The following is a 21,658-nucleotide window of genomic DNA, read 5'->3' on the forward strand; positions in this document are numbered from 1 at the left end:
CAATTCATTAATAATCAATAACCTTATTACACTGTAAGTCTATATAATTAAACAAAATTTCATATTACATTATCATAGTGGTTTAATTTAAAAAATTAGGATTTACCTCAAAATTGGTTATGCCCAGTGGTGGGTGTTCAGGTGAAGATTTCTTTGGAGAAGGATCCTCGGACCTTAACACAGCTCCCCAAGGGATTGGCACTTTAGAGGTGTAGTCGGGCTCTTGCTTGTTGATGTGCTACAAGAAGAGAACAAAGTTAGTTATGAAAGGTGCCTTTGTGGGGCCTTAAGTGTAGGCCTTAAGGCTTGCAATCAAAACTAACTTAGTGCTAGGCGTGCCACTGCTATCTCAGTTTAGCAAATGTAGAACAAAAGTGTGTTTAGTCGATTACTTGCACCCCAAATTACTCGGACTTCTTATTATCAAAGGATTGCCATGGATGGGTTAAGTCTACATTAAGTTTTTTTTCTTGCCTTGCAAACAAGGAATTTTAGTTCATAGTCTTGTATGTTCAAAAGAAGGGAGTCTAGATCCCCTTAAGTCATTTACTTGGTTCTCGATTGATTTTAATGACCATTAAATGAACCAGATTCAAATGCAAATGAGACTCTTAAAGTAGGAAAACTAATGGAAATAACTTGAATACATGTTGGAGAATGCATTAAGTAATAGATCTACAAATCCAGAAAACAAACAAAGAGTTTCAGACAAGATTTCACCTTGTCTGTCAAGGTTGAACTTCTTGTAGTCACTTCTCTTTGTGTTAACAAGGGTTTATATGCTAAAAAGGGATGGATGGTAAACACGTTTACACAAGGGAATCAAAACTACGATGGTTGAAGGTAGTAGAGCTTTAAACTAGAGAAAGATGGGCTTTCTAACGAAATCTAGACAAGATATAGCTTGTCGCTAAAAAGATTTGAGATCTGGGCTGATTACAGCTTTTGGATGCAAATCTAGCTTGAGAGCAGAGTTTGTATGTTTGTTTGTTTGATTGGTTGAGTATCCTTGTCTCTGGGGCCTCTTCCTCCTTTTATAGGCAAATTAGCACGACTGTTGTGACTTTACTCTTGCCCAAAAGCATTTGAAGGGTAGTGAGTCATCAGCTTTTTACTTGTAATGCCACTAGAAAGTGTTCTTTGGCTAGTAGTTAGTCTCCATCACTTGTCACTTCAATGGTAAGCACGTGGCTTGCTTTTTGGTTGAGAAGGCTTCAATTTGCTTCTGGGCTTGGTGCTGGGCTTCGGGGAAATCTCCTTTAATTAGGTATTATTGGGCTTCTCTTCCTCTACGTTCAATGTTCAAATATTAACCCAAACAGTGGGGATTGGCGACTGGCTGCGGCATGGAGGGTGATGACTCGTGGAGGAGGGCGAAGGCTGCTGGCTGCTGCTTGGATAGAGCTTGGACCAATGGCAAAAGGTTCTACCTTCTTTTTGTCTGGAGTCTGTCTCCAATTCGATCGTGGTTATAGGAAACGAGTGGTCCCTCTTATGCTATATATATACATGTATATATAAATGAAATGACATCGCATCAACTTACTTTTTCTTTTTTCTTTGTTCTTTTTTTTTTTTTTTTTTTGTTTTGCCCTGAGTCTTTGAAAAAAAAAAACACAAGAAACCCATCATAGCGTAGGTTGCGCATCAGGGTCAGTTGTTGCAGGTTTTCCAAAGGATCAGAGGGGCAGCTAATCACTCATAGTATTGATCTTGCTGAGAACTCATGGTCAACAGTAAAACTAGCCGATCCCTTCTCTTGCATCCCCAAAAACAGCCCAAAGCAATGAAATAAGCTTTTTTGGTCCATGTTACAATGGGCTGACAAGAAAAATCCCTGCCCACCAAGGAAAAAAGCCTGTGAGTACACCCGGCCTGCTGGGAACAAACGTCCACACTCTCGCGCTTTAGGTCCAGGAACACAGTACACTGTAGACGGGGTTCTACATATTCCACCAGCTTGACTGGCCGGTACTTGTAAGACAGATCCACAAAGCAACGAAAGGCAGCATTGGCATCCGCTGCAGCTAGGGTGCGCTGCCTGTGCGGTGTCTCAGACTTAAAAAACAAAGCCTCCAACACTATCTTTGTTGCAAGTCCAGGATCAAAGTCACTGCAGGTTAGGACCTTCTTAAGCTTTCGGCAAGACGTGTGGAAAACGAATGAGCCGACCAAGGTGTTGGCCAAGGACTTTGCGTCGTTCTTCTCGTTTTGGGTAATGGGTCCGAGACCATTTTAGCACAAAATCATAAATACTATCCACTGACGCCACCTGGAGATCATTACCAGACAGTACAGCCTCAATACCGGCCAGGGGCAAGCTCAACACCTCATCCTGGAACCTGGTCATATATTTGACAATTCAAGAATTATACTCCAGAATATGCAATTTACGTTATAAAGATAACATACATAAATCACTTAACATTGACTGATTTAATCAAGCGAAACGGAAGGAAAATGCTTTCCAAGAATTCAGACCATCTAAGTAAATATCAATATTGGAAAACAAGGAAGAAAAGGTGGTTACAAGTTGAGGAAATAAAAAGCTCCACCAACTTATTTAAAGAAACATTACACAAACAAGAGAGCCTTCACAAACAGGTGGAAACTGACAAGGATCATAAGACTTTAAAACTTCAGTAAAAGAAACTAGTGTTTTATAAAAGAATCTCACTTGGTTATCTCTTTATAGTGTCCAGCAAGAAACTGCTTTGCTGCATCTGCCATCAAAATACCAGATGGAAGATCCAAATATAGCAAAGCAGACTCGCGGGTCATTGGCAACTTGAGTAATGACCTACTGCAATATCTCATGCAAGATGCCACCTCAAATTTGTCAGCAACCTTGAACACGTCCAACAAAGCAGTAGGTGTCATCGCAGACAAGGTGTTACTATATATGAAATTAAGAACTTCCATAAGGGGCGCTTCTTCTGCAGTTGTATTAAAGAAAGAAAGTGTATTTACTATTAGAGAAGGCTAAGATGTAGCATAATTACAGTTCCCAATTTCCTTATAAGGATGGTCCAATATTTTCAACTAGCTGATAATATAATACAGGAGAAAATACCAGATTCATGAATTCTTAGAGATACTTGGCGTTGCTCTGACTCTCTCATCCCATTTGAAAACAACTAGCGAAGCAAAATTAGAACAAGTGAGCAAGTGTAGACAGCCACCGAGCAAAAGCAGCAATCACCACGACAGGATCCTCACCTTATAGAAAAATGGACTCTTTGCTGCCAAGATTGGAGAACTGACCAGTAAGGTTCTAACCTTAACAACCGTATGACAGTTCAGGTTCCACGAAAAGTCGTCTCCTACAAAATTTTCTAGTAAATTGTCAAAGTCCTACCATAATCAGTTAACAAATGCGACGGCGACCAAGAAATAACACAAGCCACATACGTAATCCAAATGCAATAATTTCGTGCTATTTGACATTGAATAAAGTAGAATTGCATGTCTTCTAAAAAAGGTAGATTTGCATGTAAAATCACTACAGCAGTCTAGGAAGCAAACAAACTTTATGCTCTGTATATCTTAGGAGTGTTTGCTTAGTTTTGAACATTTTATTAAAGAAAAAAAGGTTCATACAATTATTCCAGTTCTGGCAGATTGGAGAGTACATACTAACAACAGAGACCAAAAGAATGTATTACTCCCACGGTGGAAGGAAACTCACTCACTGCTCCAGCTTCGTCGTCTTGATTTTCAAATACCACATTATCCTCTGCATCTGGCATGTCACAATTTAAGACCTGCCCCACACGGTGCACAGGAATGTCCTCAACTAAGAGCTAAAGAGCAATTACACTCCAAATCAGAAACATGCACATTCACATTGAATCTAAGGACTAAACAATGCTTTTTTCCAATAACTTAAAAACTCAAATAATCACGATAGGTGTCCTGATGCACGCATACGATTAGAAACTCAGAAATTTAAAGGCATACAACAGGGGTAAAAAGGAAAGAAGAAACCTAGAAATAAAAAAGGAATACTTGTTAAACAGAGGCAACTGTAGAAAGCCATTACACCACCAACTTATCATTATATATTAACAAATACGTTACTGCCAAACCCCTATAATTAGGTAGCACCAATTCCATAACTGGTTTTAGGCATTCAAACTATTACTCCTTTCTTCAGCAAGATCATCCTCTTAACAAAAATTAGGGTAAAGTACAAAAAACTACCTCAATTATTGGTGTCATGACACTTTCATACCTCATATTTTAAAATTGACAATGTCATACCTCATCTTATGAATTTGTGCCAATATCAGACCTCCGTCAGTTTTTCTGTTAAATGCTGACGTGGCCAGAAACGGGACCCATTTTTTATTAAAAAAAAATTAAATATTAAAAAATTATAAATAAAAAAAAACAATAAACAATAAACCAAAAAAAACCATCAACCCGTGTTCCCCTCCCCAAAAACCCAAATCCCCTTCTTTGAGTTCTCCCTCACCCAACCCCCTCTCTCTCTCTCGCCTCTCTCTCTCTCTTCTCTCTCCCTACAACCTGCATCCCTAAAATCACAAAACCCAGAAACTATTCCTACCCAAGTCATCACTGCCGGCGAGCTCTCAATCCTCTGAGCCGACGATTGCCGATTAACCCCAGACCTTTCCCCGCCACTCCCGCTTGTGTTGGAGCTCTCCTTCTGGCACCACAGGTGCTTCTGGTTCCCCCACTTCAAATACCACAGCAAGTTGAAATTGTGCAGAGGCTTCACCCTCTCAGAACCCATCGCCATGGACTTCACCTCCACTCTCTCCTCCTCATCCAACCCGCCTATATACACCATTTATCGGAAACTCTGACCAAAGAGAGCCACTCTTAGATCACAGCTCTCTCTATGTTTCTTGCGCTTCCTCTGATTTTCTCGGAAAATCTCGAAATTTTCTAGGAAAAACGGAGAGTTTTTCTATTGGGATTGTTGTTGTTGTTATTGTTTTTTTTTCCTCTCGCAAATCGCCGGAGGGGCAGACTCCGGGGGCGAGGAGGATAAGGGAATGTTGTTGTGGAGGTTGTGGCTAGAGTTAGGGTTTGGGGGCGATTGGGGGTCGTGGCTGTCATCGCTGGAATCAACGATAGAGGTAGGGTTGTCGTCGGTGCGATCGTAGAGGAAGGTTGGGGGGAACAGGTGGGAAGGATTTCTGGGTTTTTGGATTTTAGGGATGCAGGTTGCAGGGAGAGAGAAGAGAGAGAGGCGAGAGAGAGAAGAGAGAGGGTTGGGTGGGAGAGAACTTAGATAAAGGGATTTGGGTTTTTGGGGAAAGGGACACGGGTTGATGGATTTTTTTTTTTTTTTTGTTTTTTTTTTTTAATTTTTAATATTTAATTAATTTTTTATTTTTTAATTAATTTTTTAATAAAAAATTGGTCCGGTCTCTGGTCACGTCAGCATTTAACCGAAGAAGTAACTGAAAATTTGACAGAGGTCTGACATTGGCACAAATTCGTAAGATGAGGTATGATATTGTCAATTTTAAAAGATGAAGTATGAAAGTATCGTGACATCAATAGTTGAGGTAGTTTTTTGTACTTTACCACAAAAATTAACTTGTTAACAATCATGAATCCAACAAAAAACAATCACGAAAAAACAAAGCGGTATAATGTAACAATCTTTAACCAATAAAGCATTGCAAAACTCATGCTATTAGACACGAGTCGCACCACCCATCCTAATGGTCGTAAATAATTAAACTGTTACCCCATTCTTCAACACTATCAAACTCTAAACTAAAAGTATATAAACTCTCATTTTCTCCAAATTAACAAAACCACGCTTCATGTCGTTCTTCGGAAACTATCGAATACTTCATATTTCGCAAACCCTAAAATCTATCGACCAAAATTAATCCAATTCCCAATGCACCCCCTTGAGCACTGTCAAGGCACACACTACCCATCAACTAGACTCGAAATTTTCGGAAAGAAAACGCTAAAGACCAAATGTCTCCTTCAATTTCCAATTTTCTTCACAGATACCAAACAAACCTAACTCCATCCAAACCACCATCAACCAAGCACCGAAAAAATTCAAAATTTGAAGGGCAAAATTAAACACATACCATTGTCTCTCTTAATCTCCGCCCTCTGTCGCTTTCTGTTACGCGCGCCCAACAGGAGACGGCAGAGCATTCGACGACTTCCAATTTGCCTTCCGACGAATAGGTTACAATTTCGATCAACATAACCTGATTGGAAAATTTTATGTCGTTAAATGCGAAGGCGAAGTCTTGGACCTCGTTGTCGGAGCCGACCGACTCGCCGGCGAGCCCTCTCGGTGATGCGTCCGAGTTCGTAACAATCCGAGGACGGGAGAGATTGACGTTCGCTTTCCTCATGTTGCACTGCAAAACCCTTCCCGCAATGTGTAAACAAGTTGTAATTTTTTTGAAAACAATATTGATGAACAGATCAATAGAAATTCATACTTAAAACTCTTTTTTAGTGTTTTAATGTAAAAAATAAATTAAAATTTGGATCGTTTAGTTAATTTATTATAATAAATGCATAGACAGTTCATAATACTTTTATCAATACGGTTCATTTGTTTTTCAAGCAGTTTGATGACTAAACAATCTTATTTTTAATTGATTTTTTGTAGAAGCAATTTTTATAAGATGATTTATAATTTGAACGTTATGAATATAAATGCGGAGTTCTATAAATTGACAGCGAACAATTTTGAGAAATTTTGAGTATGAGTTTTTACTCATCTTAAAGTAGCTAAACATTGTTCTTTTTTTAAATTAAACTAATTTCCAACAAACATAAATAAATAAATTTAAAAAACAAAAAACAAAAAAGCACTTCAAAATTCTAAATGTGCACTTACAAAATAAAATTTAATACTACGATCTAGTGTTTAGTAAGCTTTCAAAGTGACTCGATCAGATTAGATAGGTGCGGTTGGGTTTAGAAAAATCACTCAAATGTGTGGTGGCACATACTCACATTTTATTTCTAAAATTAACATGAGTTATGATATCAGGCTAGCGTCTTTTAAAACTATGTTCACCCTATAGACTCAACATGTTTGTCTTCCACTCAACCCTATAGACTTATGCCTCTCTTCACTCCTTTTTATCTTCCTCCTTGTTCTTCCTCCTTTACTAATCTATCAAATCCTTAACCTCCATTCCCTTCGATTTTCTTAGACCTTATATCACCCAGTCTCTAATTTCTCAAGAGAAATGCTTTATATACTCTTTTTTCACCTCCTGTTCATTTCTGTTCTTTTAGTCACTAGATTGAATAAATCAAGAAGACCAAGGTCCAAAATTAAGAAGGGATGTATAAAAAGTAAAAAAAAATTTGCACATAAATTATTTTCTTTCTCAAATGTTTCAAGTAAGGCACTTGCCATGTTGTCATATGTTTTACCGTTCTATTTTTTGTTGGGTTGCGTGTTATTTGGGTTTTGCTTATAAAAACATTATTTGGGCTTTGTGTTTTTGGGGTTGGTTCTACCTATTTTGTTGGCCCCATCTTTTTTTTTTGTGTTGTATTTTGTAGGCCCAATGAGGTGGCCTTGTGGATTTGGGTTTTGTACTTCTGTCCATTTCTAAAAAAATTTATCATTTGTAATCATGATACAGTTTTTCATTTTTTCGTGTATTTATATATCGTGTTTTAATTCTAAACCAGATGGTCTAAGAAGAAAAAAAAGAGGTTAGGATGCCAAATAAAGTCTTGTGTAATCAAATGCATTACAAAATTAGTACAAAGTCAAACTATGAACATAACAATCAAGTATGAGGTCCAATCCATCATTCCATAGCTTTTATTGTTTGCCTAAATCATTACCCCCTAGCAGAAATCAGCCTAAATCACCACCATTTTAGCATAGGAGAGCAATCAACGCATGTCGTTTATGCTTAATAAGTGCTACTCCCACCAGCATTCAATTGACCTAGATTTTCTTTCTTCTTTCCAAATAATCCACATTAAATTAGTTCTCAAAAGCACTTAACTTGGATTGGATTCTCCTCTGTGAACTGCCACGGTATCTTTGTTGTTCAATCTGACAAAAGTCAAAGAGAAACGTTTGGTGAAAGATGTTGAAAAAAGCCCTTCCCCTCTGGGACCACTTAAGCATGCTGACTCTCTTTTGCAGAAAACACATAATCATACACTCGCAAAAGCACTTTCTCCAAAAGCCAAATTCTAATTAAGAATCCCTTCAAGTAGCACAACTCCTGATAGAAAGAAGGCTAAAACATATTTTCAGCTGCATTGTTTAGAGAATCCGAAAAATGAGCACAAATTCAATTTGCTTTTGCTTCTTCACATTTTTACTTTTTTCATGTGTTCGCTGCTTGAGCAACTCTACTACTGAGTCTTTGGATGTGTTTAGTAGAGATTTGGCCTTCAAGGCACTTGCAGAGCGCCGGGCTCGCACCGGCGTTCTGTACAAGGCTGTCCTCCCCGCTAATCTATCCGGCATGGAAGTCTCCGTAGTGAGGCTCCTAACCCGGCGGTTGTGGAATAGAGGTGCTACTAATTTCAGCTGCTTCAAAATTCCATCAAGGACCGTGCCAATGCCTCATGTGAAGAGACTGGCTTTTGTGCATCAAAATTTGGGCAACTGGTCATCTCACTACTACCCTCTTCCAGGTTACTCACTAGTCTCTTCTGTTGTTGGTTTTACGGTTTATGATGCTTCGAATACAAGCTCGAAAAGCACCACAAAGCTCGGCCTCAACACGATGGGGAAACCTATACTGGTTCAGTTTCCGAATCTCACATTGGACAGAAGAACAAGCGCAGCGGCAAAATGTGCATCATTTTCTGACAATGGGACGGTTTCCCTCAGCGAAATGAGATCACCTGGTGTGTGTTGCACCACAGAGCAAGGTCATTTTTTGATCGTTGTTCCGTCCAAGAGAAAAGGAAGTATGGAGCATTTGTGGGTTATAGGGTTCGTGCTTGGATTTCCTCTGATAGTTGTGGCGGGTTACGTTGGGATTGTATTGTTGAAGCGTCTAAGGACAAAGAAGATTGAAACAATGGAGAAACAAGCTGAAGAGGATTTGGTTCTCGAAAACAGATGGGTTTACGGTAGTAAAATGCCTTCTGCTGCATTTACAAGAACAATGCCAGCTCTTGAGAATGGTTATCCATGCCGCGGTTCATCGGATCACTTCATCTGAAGGTAAATCAGAAGGTACTTGTTTGAACAAAGGCAATAAGTATTGAATGGAATTGTAAATTTGGATGATTGGCATGAAAAAATAAGCATTAAGATTTGATCTCCATTATCTCTGCTTGACATATTCCAGAAAGTGTAGTTTCACCTTCACATCTTTCTCGTCCAGTTTACGAATGATTGCACTTATTTCCGAATATTAGTGAGATACCTAATGCGGCGTGTTGAGTGGCGTGCACCGTCCAAAAATATGACGTGTGTTACAGAATCTGAATCATAAATAAACTTGCAAGGCGTCCATACGTGGGAGGGGCACTCCTTTCCCAAGTTTTTCTCGAAGCGTTACAGTATACGCAATAACACATTCATCCCTCTCCTCTTCTCCCTCTGCATCAACCGTTCCATTTCAGTTTCCACCTCACTCTCCATCTCCATGCACAATAACATGTCCATCCCCCTCCCTTTCTTCGTCTCAATCAGCCCTTCCAACTCAATATCCAACATCATCTCCCTCTCCAGCTCCCACTTTCTCTTCATCTCCCTCTTTCTCACCGTCTCCCTCTCCCTCTCCTTGAGCAAATACATCTCCATATCATATAGAGTGGTATCCGTTCTCCTCCTCTCCCATCTCGTTCTCCCACTCCATCTCCTTTTCCCACTCTTTCCTTGTCCTGCCATTCTCCTCCAACAGAACGGAAAGGGATGCCCTCCGAGGAAGAGAAATAATCCGAGTATCATTATCATCTTCAGCATCTCCATGATCATGACTGACTTCTGGAATAAGTTGAATCAAATTTGTCGTTAGAAAATGTTTACTAGAGGCCCAACATTTGATTATATCACTTGCCGGTTTGCAATTGGTTTTGAAATCATCACATATCAACTTTAGTGAGTTAGAACGAACTGTCCGGCTTCCCTCGAATTGACTCAAAAAATCTGCTTCTGGTGCAACCTCAATTGCAACAGATGAAGGGCATTCCAGAAACAGTGCACGATTTTTGAACATCTTTCTGAATCTTTTTACCTCAACAATTTCTTGTTTGAATCATCATATCATACTCGAAAGCATACCACTCGTCACGATAACCTTCAGCTACCAAATAGACCTTCCCATAGGAAGCTTCAACCGAGTAAAAATTGCATAGTTCATAGTTCGTCCGGTTAGTTGGGATAATCTTGTTCCGGAAAGGTTTATAGAAAATGAATGTTGTCGAACTGCCATACTCTACTTTTACCTTTTGTTGAGAGAAGCAACCGACCATATTTTGAAGCGCGAACTTTTGTTTCCACAAATAACTCTCTTACTTCTTCTCTGATGATGTTCCCAACCGAGTGAGTGCGTTTAGCCACAAGATAAGAGAGCGCCAATATGCTGAACATTTCTCTCTTGTGCTTGAAGCAACCATAGTTCATTACCCATGGCATATGGTTTTCAAGACGACCTTGAACTACCCCATCAAGAAAATCTTGCTCCCACGTCTTGCATACCACACCATCCTCGTACTCTCCACTTTCCATCTTCATGATCACGGTCAGTTTCTGGAATATGTTGAATCAAAGTATTCAAATATTTATTATATACCCAATCCATAATTATATCACACCCTGGTGTGCAATTGGTTTTGAAATCATCTAGTAGAAAAGCATCAAATCTTCTACGTAGTAAGCGAGATGTAATTACCCGGCTCTCTGCTAATTGACGCCCAAACTCTACTTCTTGTGGGACCTCTGGTGCAACAGATGAAGGGCACTCCAGAAATACTGCTCCATTTTTTAACATCTCTCTGAAGCTTTCGATCTGAACCCATTTCTTGTTTGAACCGTTATACTCAAAAGCATGCCAACTATCATGTGTTTCTTCAGCTATCAAATAGACTTTTCCATAGAAAACTTCAACCAAGTAAAACTCGCATGATCTGTTGCTCATATTGTTGATGGCGATGGTGGAGCAATCCATCATGTCCCAGACTTGGAGTGCAACATTGATTGAAAGCACCGATTAGGGAGCTCCAACGGAAAATACAAAACAAAGTTCCATCCATATAGGGCAACTCCCTTGCTTCCTCGTCAATAGGATCAGTTGTATAAATCTCATTCCATGTTCTATCCCTGGTGTTATCGGAGCTTAGGATATGAACATCAGTGAGTCTTCTGGCCAGGACAAAAATAACACAATCGCCATTGTAGTAGTTGGAGCAGCGGTGAATGTGGCTACATGTCTGGGTTTTGTACCTCAGTTCCAAAGGTGAAGACTGATAATCTTGTTCCGAAAAGGATTATCGAACCAGAATATATATGAACTACCATATTGATCTACATCTACTTTCAGCTTTCTTGAGAGAAGCAACCAACCATATTTCGAGGCGCAAACTTTCGCGTTCATGAACAACTTTCTTGCTTCTCCTCTGATGTTGTTTCCGACTGAGTACATTCGTGTATTCAAAAGATCAGAGGGCTCCATTACGCTGAAAAGTTCTCCCTTGTGCTTGAAGCAACCATGGTTCATTAGCCATGGCGCATGGCTCTCTGGTCGACCCTGAACTAATTCATCAAGAAAAGCTTGGTGCCAAGTCTTACTGCACCAAACTGAAAGATCAGACCATGAATTGTTTTTCCATGTTTTGTGATCATGTCAGCTGTGGAGCGATTTATATATTAATTCCCTTCGCCTTTGATTTAGGCCTTCGATTTAGGGGTAGAGTTGGCGGCTTCTTATCTGTTCAGAACTCTCCGTGATACCCGGTTTCGTTTTCTGCCCAAAGAGAAAATCCACAGCGCACAATCTTTTAGCTGTTTTACTCGTCCGTAGTCGGATTTAAGAATTGGATTTGGAAGGAATCATCTGAACTCCCATTCAAGTTGTTTACTAAAATTTTCTAGAAGCAGAATAAGAGCCAATGATATTGACTGTATAAAGTTCTCTACTAATTCAACTGAATCGGAATTTCAAATCAGTATGATTACCAGAAGATTAAATTGTAGCAATGTTAACTTTAGCTCAATTGGAGCAATGATTCCTCAACTAAAAATTCATTAGCATTGGTGCCTTAACTCATCAAAATATGTAGCTATGGTCTCTCAACTAAAAATCAATTACCATTGGTCCCTAAACTAAAAATCAATTACCATTGGTCCCTTAACTTTAATCCAACCGGTGAAATAGTCCCTCAACTTTAACTCAATTGGAGCAATGGTCCCTCAAACTTTAACTCAATTATAGCAATGGTCCCTCCAACATAAGTAACAATAATCCTTCCGACGGAACTTATTTTGATAAAATTCTGACGAAGTTGACGAAAAGGACTATAGCTATACATTTTAATGAGTTGAGGGACCAATGGTAATGAATTTTAGCTGAGGAACCATTACTCTAATTTGATTAAAGTTGAGGAACCATTGCTACAATTTAGTCTTACTAGAATACCCTTGTTCTGCAAGATTCAATATCTGACTACAATCACGGAGGACACTATAACAAGAGGAGTCCAGCACTCCTCTGAATAAATAGAGGGTCAAGTAGAAGAGGAGTTGAGGAACCCCAATTGTAGCAATGATCCTTCCAACATAACTTATTTTGATAAAATTCTGACGAAGTTGACGAAAATGACCATAGCTATCCATTTTAATGAGTTGAGGAACCAATGGTAATAAATTTTAGCTGAGGGACCATTACTCTAATTTGATTAAAGTTGAGAAACCATTGCTACAATTTACTCTTACTAGAGTACCCTTGTTCTGCAAGATTCAATATCCGACTACAATCACGGAGGACACTATAACAAGAGTCCAGCACTCCTTTGAATAAATAGAGGATCAAGAAGAAGAGGAGTTGAAAAAGTATAAAAAGAGTGTCAAAATCACTAAGCATGTCGTGGGTAAGTTGGAAATTTTGAGGTGCCATTTTTTTTACTAACGTAAGCCTTCGACTAGGTCAATGCTTAACCATCATCTGACTAGAGAAATAGTTAGCTCTAATCTACCAGTTGCAAGTTCAAGCAGCATGATTGCCATACACATAAGAAAGTGAAAGCTTTTTATCTTATAAACCTAAAAGTGCTCTCCATTTATCGAATAAAAACACGACAATACGTGAACAATGGAGGCAAATCATAAGCTTATTGAACTCAAAAAAGGCATATGCAGTTCTTATTAATCAAGGGTAAAGCAATGATCGCTATGCCTAAGCAAAGAAGCCTCCAACCCTAAGAGACATACACCATTCAAATTTGAATATCAAAACAACCACCATCTAATCCAAATCAAACTAGCAAACAACACCTCAATTGAGTGCACCGACGCCAGAACCGCTCTTCTGAGCTAGCTTCGTCCACTCGGTGTGAAAGGCCCCGGGGCGATCCACCCTCTCATAGGTATGAGCCCCAAACAAATCCCTCTGAGCCTGAACAAGGTTGGCCGGAAGCCTACCCCGCCGATAAGTGTCAAAATATGACAAACTGGCACACATTCCGGGAGTGCTAATCCCGGCTGCCACTGCCAACCCGACAACCCTCCTCCACGCAGCCTGCCTCTGCACCATTTCTTTAGCAAAATCGGGATCAACAATCAAGTTTGGCAAACTCTGATTTCTCTGGTAAGCATTCTTGATCCGATCCAAGAACACCGCTCTGATAATACAACCGCCTTTCCAAATACGAGCCAACTCCCCCAAATTCAAATTCCAACCCTTCTCCACACTCTTGGCCCTCAACAAGTTCATCCCTTGAGCATAACTGCATATCTTCGAAGCGTACAATGCCTGCCTCACATCATCAATCAACCGCTTCTTATCAATGCCGCTCGTCACGCTGCCAATCTCCTCCTTAAACCCTGCCAGCTTCAGAGCCTCCTCGGCCTTCTCTCTCTCCTCCTTCAACCCACTTAAGTACCTGCAGTCCAAGGAAGCAGCAATGGTGGGCGCAGCTACCGACAGCTCCGCTGCCTGCTGGACCGTCCATTTCCCGGTCCCCTTCATCCCCGTCTTGTCGAGCAGCTTATCCACCAAAAACCCATCCGCCAAATCATCCTTAACCCTAAAAATGTCGGCCGTAATCTCAATCAGGAAGCTCTCCAGCTCTCCCCTGTTCCACTCTGAAAAAATCTCCCCTAACTCCTCATTCGTCAGCCCTCCGACGTTCTTCAGAACGTCGTACGCCTCCGAAATCAGCTGCATGTCGCCGTATTCGATTCCGTTGTGGACCATCTTGACGAAATTACCAGAACCCCCTTCGCCGATGTAGGTGACGCAGGGACCATCCTCCACTTGGGCGGCGACCTTGCGGAGGATGTCCTGGACGTTCGTATATGCCTGGTGGGACCCGCCGGGCATGAGGCTGGGCCCGTGGCGCGCTCCCTCCTCACCGCCGGAGACTCCCATCCCGAGGTACAGAAGCCCCCTACCGTTGGCCTCGGCGATTCGGCGCTCCGTATTCTCGTACCACTCGTTGCCGCCGTCGATGATGGCGTCGCCGGGCTCCATATGGGCGGAGAGGGCGGCTATGGTCTGGTCAACCGGAGCTCCAGCTTTGACGAGGATAATAACGGATCTGGGCCGTTCGATGGAGAGCACAAAATCGCGAGGGTTGTACTGCCCAAACAAAGGGAGGTTCCCCTCGTTGTGGGCCCGGTCTACGGTCTCGTCGACCTTGGAGGTGGTGCGGTTGTAGACGGAGATCGGAAACCCTTTCTCGGCGATGTTGAGGGCGAGGTTTTGCCCCATGACGGCGAGGCCTGCCAGGCCTATGCGCGACAGAGCCGGTGAAGCTTCCATGGCTGCAGCTGTTCTAGAGAGGGAATGGAATGAGAAAGAGAGAGAGAGAGAGGAGAAATGGAGGGTTGGTGAATGGGGGGAGAGATATAATAAGGGGATAATTGGGTTGGGGTTATTTTGGTGACGGACTCGTCGAGGGAGTGAAGGGACACCAGCGAGAGGGGGTGCCGTAAGACGTCGATGACCACGAGGTTGGTGTACGAAACGCAACGTTTGTGTTTGCTCAACAAACATGTGAAGTCGTCTACTTGTTTTCGCTGATTTTTTTTTTTTTTTAATCTTAGTAATTTAACCCTTGCAGTGAGAGTGAGAATTCAAATTCCCCTCTCTTTTTACTTTTTTAATTTTTTTATTTTTTATTTTTTATTTTTTATTTTTTTTATTTTTTTTATTTTTTTTATTTTTTTTATTTTTTTTATTTTTTTATATGGAGAAGAAATTTATTAAAATTTCTAATACAACTATTTCTCATACAATCAAAATCAAAAGCCTCTATAGCTGAATCAGAAGACAATAACCCCAACAATGAGGGTTAGCAACAGTAAGACCCATATGAGCTAATGTGTCCACCACGAAATTAGTCTTCCTATGAATATACTTCCAACTAATATGCTGAAACCCAGAAGCCAACCATTCGATATACTTTATGATAGGTTTAAGATGTCAAGGGGCATCCAAACATCTTGCAACACCTGGATGACTAGCTTAGAATCACCTTCCATCGTCAGCTTCTTCACACCTTTGCGCCTGGCGAACAAAAGTCCTTCCTTTAAAGCAACGACCTCTGCAACTGAAATGGTGGCGCCATCAAGGTTCAACGTCTTAGCACCCATAAGTTGCCCTTCCTCATTTCTAAGTACAAAAGCAATTGCAGAACGATCCAAACTAACTGACCCATCAAAATTTCATTTCACATAACCATGAGGAGGAGGATGCCAGTAAATGAGGTGTTGGTGGCAAGGGTCACCTCGAGATATCTTCTTACAATTAACATTAAAAAAGGATAAGCCTATACTTGCTTAGGGCAATGGAGATACTCCTAGCTAAACTAGGAATCATACTTTTAAAAACTTTATTATTTCTATCATTCTACATTTGCCAACAATTCAAAAGAACTTTACTAAGATCACTCAAATCATTGCACTCAGCATTGTCAATTAATTCTATCCAATCTAACACATTATTAAACTGAGTCAAATTATTCTTCCAAGGACTTACTGGAGAAAGGTTCCATATTTCTTTAGCATGCTCGCAATTAAGAAAAATGTGATTTTGAGTCTCATCCTCATTGCCACACATGGGGCATAATTGGTTAATATTTTGAATGAATTACTCAATCTCATCCTAATATGAAGTTTTTTCATGAGTAAGAAGTCAAGCAAAGATATTTACCTTAGGAGGTATCATTAACTTCCAAATCTTCTTAAGGAGCTTCTGCATTTTAACTTCTTGGTTATTGTTACTCTTAATCCAAGTCGCCGACTTAATTGAGAACTCACCAGTAAAGGAGTGTTCCCACATGAAATTATCACTTTTATTTTGAAGGGAAATAGACACCATAAAATTTTTTTCTCACATCATCCATGTCCAATGACACGCCCCGATCCCGATGTCTAAGGGACAGTGGGATGGCCACATGCTAGGCGACACCCGAGGGTGATGTAAGCCATTTAATGAATGCATATGCTGAAAACATGTGAAACGTGCATATAAATTTCACACATAACTACGTAATGTAATATTCAAATATAACCTTAACAAAATAATATAATAATATTCAACCGTCAATAAAATGATAGTGAGAATGCATGACATGTTCAGAGCATACATCTAATTTAGAATACAAGCGGAAGGTGTACAGAAAGTGCTATTACAAGTGATGTCAAAAGCAGAGATGAGGGAATGCCTCGTAGCTTGGATTATATGCCTTGTTCCTATGTCCTAAGGGGGCACAAAACAAACATGAGTGAACCAAGTTGATATATAAGTAGTACAAACATAGTTATTCAACTACATACTAACCCCCAAAGTTCATGAAAACTCATATAGCATAATATGTAATAGGTTTTCCGAAAACCCTAGCATGCCATAAAACTTCATAAAACATATATTATATGTAGTGTGCTTAGTAGTGGTATCAAAATCGCCCAAAGGCTCTCCTTCATGTGCCCATAGGCAAGACATACGCCCGTATGCAGAACATATGTTTGTAGGCAAAACATATGCCTCTAGGCAGAACATACGCCCATAGGTAGAACAATGACCACTAGATAAGTACAAAAACATTATATATAATCTTTCCAACATAAGTACATATATCTCAACAGAGCTCAGTAGCTTAAACATCATGTCTCAAAACATCTTTATAGTATATAGTCATCCATCATATATACTAAAAAGAACATGTAATCGATAAAGCATGGCATTCCAAAATATTCTTAGTAAATCATGATATCTCATAAAAAGTAAAATCTATTTTACTCATAAAACGTAACCATTAAATTATGCTTTTTATGTATGCATTTCTAATAGCAAAATTATGCATTTTGGAAGGGGTTCACTCACAGATATCCGTCATCAAAGAGTCGTGCAAAATAGGAAGGATGGAAACGCTGCTAACAAACTCACCTAAGCACATAAAGGGTCCAATTAATAAAACTCTACCATAACGATTGAATTTTAGAAAATGGACATCCTAAACGGATTTAAGGATGTCAAAAAATATAAGGGGGGACCTCGAGTACCCCCACACGCCGCCGCAAGGTGGTGGCCCCAATAGCCACGCGTCGAGATGGGTTACTGGAAAGTTCGCCGGTGCTGCCATGATCGCTGTTGTGGATGACCGCAAAGGTGCGTGTGCTCCATGTGCTGGCATAGGCAGCCCCTTATGAGCGCCCACGCGTAGGCCCACGCTCCATTCACAAGCGGCCTGGGTTCTAGGGTTCGATTGGGTCTGGATTCAGTCGAGTTTGGGCTTAGTTCCTGGGCTTGGGTTCAACTGGTTGAAGGCCCAAGTTTGCACAGCCCAAAGGCCTAGGTTCAAAGAGTCTGGGCCTAGAGTTTGGCCTTAAAGGTTTTGGGCTTGTAACCTGGCCCAAGGGATTGGATTTGAGTTGGGCTCAGTGGGCCGAAGGCCTTGGGTTTTAGGTTAAAGGGTTTGGGCCTGGTAGCTCGGCCCAAGACTTTGGGTTTGGGTTGGGTTTTGATCCGGGTCTTAGGATCTTGGGTCGAGTCTGACCCAGTTTCGACAAACGAGAAGACCAGAGCTTCCCGAGCTCCGATCGACTCCATTACTCAACCCTAAGGTGCGATCTAACTACTAAATTGAAGTTTATGATGAAAGGAAGAGATTCTTACCTAAGACACGTCGTGTGGTGGTCGAAGCTGGCCGGAGTTTGGCTCAAAAGCCAAGGGACTTACCGAAGAAGCTTCATGGGTTCTTTGTGCTTCACAGAGGAGAAGAGATAGAGAGTGAGACTCAACACGGTAGGCATGGTGGTGTCGTCTTTTGTCTCGATTTGGGTGTGTGGGTGTGTTTGTAGATCGGTGAGAGGGAGAGGGGATTGGTGCGAAAGAAAAAGAATGAGTTGAGAAAGAGCTTAGGGAAAAGGAAGAGATAGAGAGAAAAAGGGAAAGTGATAGGAGAGAGAGAGAGAGAGAGAGAGAGAGAGAGAAAGAATGTTATAATAATGCAAAAGAATACAAAATATCCCATAAGGGGAAATGGGGGAATCTGGGTAGGGTGAGGGGATAAGAGGGTAAAATGGTAATTTCATAAATCCCTTAATATGAAAATACACAAAATTTGGGACGGGGTTTCACATCCAACACTTGGGAGAGACGAACTCTATCCCAACTCTTATTATCAATAAAATCACTCACTTTAGCCTCACAATTTGTGCTTTTTCGTTGATTTTCAGAAATTACCTGAAAACAATGGATAAGGAAAAACCAAATGACGAGTCCAAAAAATGATATCCTCACTAGTACCCCCAACCCATCTAATTCTCCTATGAATAACATGTCTTCTATCCAAAATCCCTTTATAGGTCAAAGAGTGATTTTGCTTGACTTTGCAACTAAAAAAATCATCACTATTTAAGTACTTTTAACAATCTACACCCACCAATTGTTTTCCTCCTTTAAAACTTTCCATCATAACTTAGGCAGACATGGATTATTGAAATGATCCACTCTTCTGACGTCTTGCCCCTCTGATCCTTAGAAGTACACACATTTTTCGAAGCCATAGGTCTTAACTTCCTATCTCTCCCCCAGAAGAAGTCTATACACTTCTTGTTGAAGTTCTTAGTTACTCAAGTAGGACATTTAAAGCAAGACATGATATGGTTCGGCATACCAGTTAAGTTGGACGTAATGAGGGTTAGTCTTTCTGCCTTAGAGGGAGTATTAGCTTTCCACCCAACAAGCTTTTGCTTTAACTCTTTTGATTAATTCACATTCATTCACTGGATCTTTCCAAAATACGATATTATGAATGCTCAGATATTTACCGATGGTTGTTTATATTGAATATGTAAAACATTCACGATAGCACTGCTAGTTTGAGCATTAGTATTTTTTGAAAAATAAAGTGAGGATTTGTGGAAAATTACCTGTTGACCCGAAGCTTTGACAAACATATTAAGAACGTGTAGAACATTCCTAGCACCTTTTGTAGTTGCCCTTGAAAATAACAAAGAATCATCTGTAAACACTTGATTTGATATTCTAAATCCAACACGAGATGACAGAAACCAACATGTGATTCAAGGGTAGTGGCCATTTCATTGAAGTGTCTAATCAACAATTCCATGCAAAGTATGAAAATACAAGGCAATGAGGGATCCCCTTGCCTAATTCCCTTCTTAAGGTAAAAGTAACCATGAGTAGAACCACTTATCAAAACTGAGAAGGAAGTTGAAGTAATGCATTCCATAATTAAGTTCACCCATCTTTCTATAAAACAAATCTAAGAAGCACATACATGATATACTCCCAATTACGATAATCATATACTTTTTCTAAATCTAGCTTGATTCCTATTGCTCCAGTCCTTCCTTTCTTACCTTTGAAACTAGAAAACATTTCATGAGCAATCAAAATATTATCATGAATAGAACATCCGGGAGCAAATGCCCCTTGATTTCCAGATATGTAGTCGTCGAGAAGGGGCTTTAACCTTTTAATAATGTTTTTTGTGATTATTTTATAGCTCACTTTGCAAAGACTAATTGGTCTATACTTGCTTACCACCTCAGGATTTTCTACTTTTTCGGATAAGGGCAATGTTGGTATGATTAATAAGCCTCAAGCCAATACTATTTTTAAAGAAGTCCTTAACCATTGCACTCACCAAATCTTTGATTTTATCCTAATATTCATGATAAAAACTTACACCAATTGCATTTGGACCTGGTGCTTTCAGTGCACCAATGCTTTTAACTACATCCCATATTTCAATATCCTTAATAGGCTTGAGTAAAAGTTCATTGTAATGGTTGTCAATACAAGGATTAATAATATGTGCAATATAAGAGATATCCGTGAGAGCTAGGGTGCTATCACAACAAAAACCGCAGTTTAAAGTCCTACACAAAAACATGTTCCAGACCCTTAGCCTCATTCCACCAAAATCCAAAGTATCCTTAATCTTTTAATTTCATTTCTCTTATTCTTTTTTTTTTTTTTTTTTGAACAGTTGCCATCGTGTGGAAATACCTTATGTTCTTATCACCTAATTGCAACCAATTTACTTTAGCTTTCTGTGTCCACATGATTTCTTCTTGTCTTAGAATTGAATTAAGTTCCTCACTAAGCTTTATTTCTAACTCTATCTCTAAATCAACATTTTGATTTTTCATGATGGTTTCTTGCACCTCAGCAAGGTCCCCAAGATTTTTTTTCCTTAAACTCTTTTAAATTACAAAAAGTTTTATTCCAACCCTTAACCAGGTACTTGTGACCAAAATAAAAAAAAAAATCAAAAAAAATCAAGTACTTGAAAATCCCAACACATGTCATAAAAGTGTAAATAGGACCAAAGACTCAATTGCATTGCCAGAATTCTTAACAAAATCCTTAAAATTAGGATGAAGAAGCCACATAGCTTCAAATCTAAAGGGATTATTATTCTTATAACAATTTTTTAAGGTGTAAGTTAAGAGAATAGGTCCATGGTCCGACCCATAAATTGGGTAGTTAATAGTTATGCAGGTTATAATCCAGGTTCTCATTTAACCAATACGAATTAGCTATAACCCTATCAAATCTCTCAAATATTCTGTTGTTATCAGCTTGGTCGTTGCACCAAGTAAAAGGGACACCATAAAGATTTAGAGATAAATGATTTCCTTTGTTTAAAAATTTGATGAACGTTGTCATATACGAAGTCGTAGATTGGCAACCACCTTTCTTCCCAGTTATGTCCACTATATTATTGGAATCACTCATTAAGCACCACGGTTTATCTTTTGGATCTAGTATAAGGATATCCTCCCATAATTCCAACTGTAATTGTTTTTAAAGAAAAGCATACACAAATGTAAAAAACTAATCCAGTTGTTAATTTCTAAACAAGGAAACAGAAAATCAAATCCAGGGAATTAGAATTGTTAGCATAGGCACCCTTTTCTTGTAACCTGGTTTCGCAAAAACATGTTCTATGACCGTCAACTTAACATGGTATCAGAGCAGGTGTAGTGAGTAGTTTTAAAATA

General features: G+C 39.7%; 3 protein-coding genes and 1 pseudogene across 6 annotated transcripts; 1 reads left to right on the forward strand and 3 right to left on the reverse strand.

Annotated features, from left to right (window-relative positions):
* Positions 1-1,680: 1,680 nt before the first annotated feature.
* On the reverse strand, positions 1,681-3,216 carry LOC103928884 (annotated as a pseudogene).
* On the reverse strand, positions 3,185-6,425 carry LOC125468068 (BTB/POZ domain-containing protein POB1-like). 4 transcript variants are annotated; one of them, XM_048566686.1, is made up of 3 exons: positions 6,090-6,425; positions 3,689-3,764; positions 3,185-3,323 (listed from the first exon to the last, which is right to left on the reverse strand). In XM_048566686.1, exons 1-3 carry the CDS (start codon positions 6,363-6,365, stop codon positions 3,199-3,201), a joined length of 477 nt encoding a protein of 158 aa, XP_048422643.1. In that variant the 5' UTR covers positions 6,366-6,425; the 3' UTR covers positions 3,185-3,198. The 4 variants fall into 4 exon arrangements, with proteins under 4 accessions (XP_048422643.1, XP_048422641.1, XP_048422644.1 ...); XM_048566684.1 differs by having other exon boundaries at positions 3,689-3,803; XM_048566687.1 differs by having other exon boundaries at positions 3,186-3,320.
* A 1,818-nt stretch (positions 6,426-8,243) lies between these two features.
* LOC103928883 lies at positions 8,244-9,281 on the forward strand. Its single transcript, XM_009337990.2, has one exon. It carries the CDS (start codon positions 8,280-8,282, stop codon positions 9,174-9,176), a length of 897 nt encoding a protein of 298 aa, XP_009336265.2. The 5' UTR covers positions 8,244-8,279; the 3' UTR covers positions 9,177-9,281.
* Positions 9,282-13,296: 4,015 nt separating this feature from the next.
* On the reverse strand, positions 13,297-15,132 carry LOC103928882 (6-phosphogluconate dehydrogenase, decarboxylating 3, chloroplastic). The gene has a single exon (XM_048566678.1). It carries the CDS (start codon positions 14,937-14,939, stop codon positions 13,452-13,454), a length of 1,488 nt encoding a protein of 495 aa, XP_048422635.1. The 5' UTR covers positions 14,940-15,132; the 3' UTR covers positions 13,297-13,451.
* Positions 15,133-21,658: the final 6,526 nt, after the last annotated feature.

This window comes from the organism of the source record quoted next, unplaced genomic scaffold, assembly GCF_019419815.1.
Source record: "Pyrus x bretschneideri cultivar Hongxiangsu unplaced genomic scaffold, Pyrus_bretschneideri_v1 Contig42, whole genome shotgun sequence".
In the NCBI taxonomy this organism is placed as follows: Eukaryota; Viridiplantae; Streptophyta; class Magnoliopsida; order Rosales; family Rosaceae; genus Pyrus; species Pyrus x bretschneideri.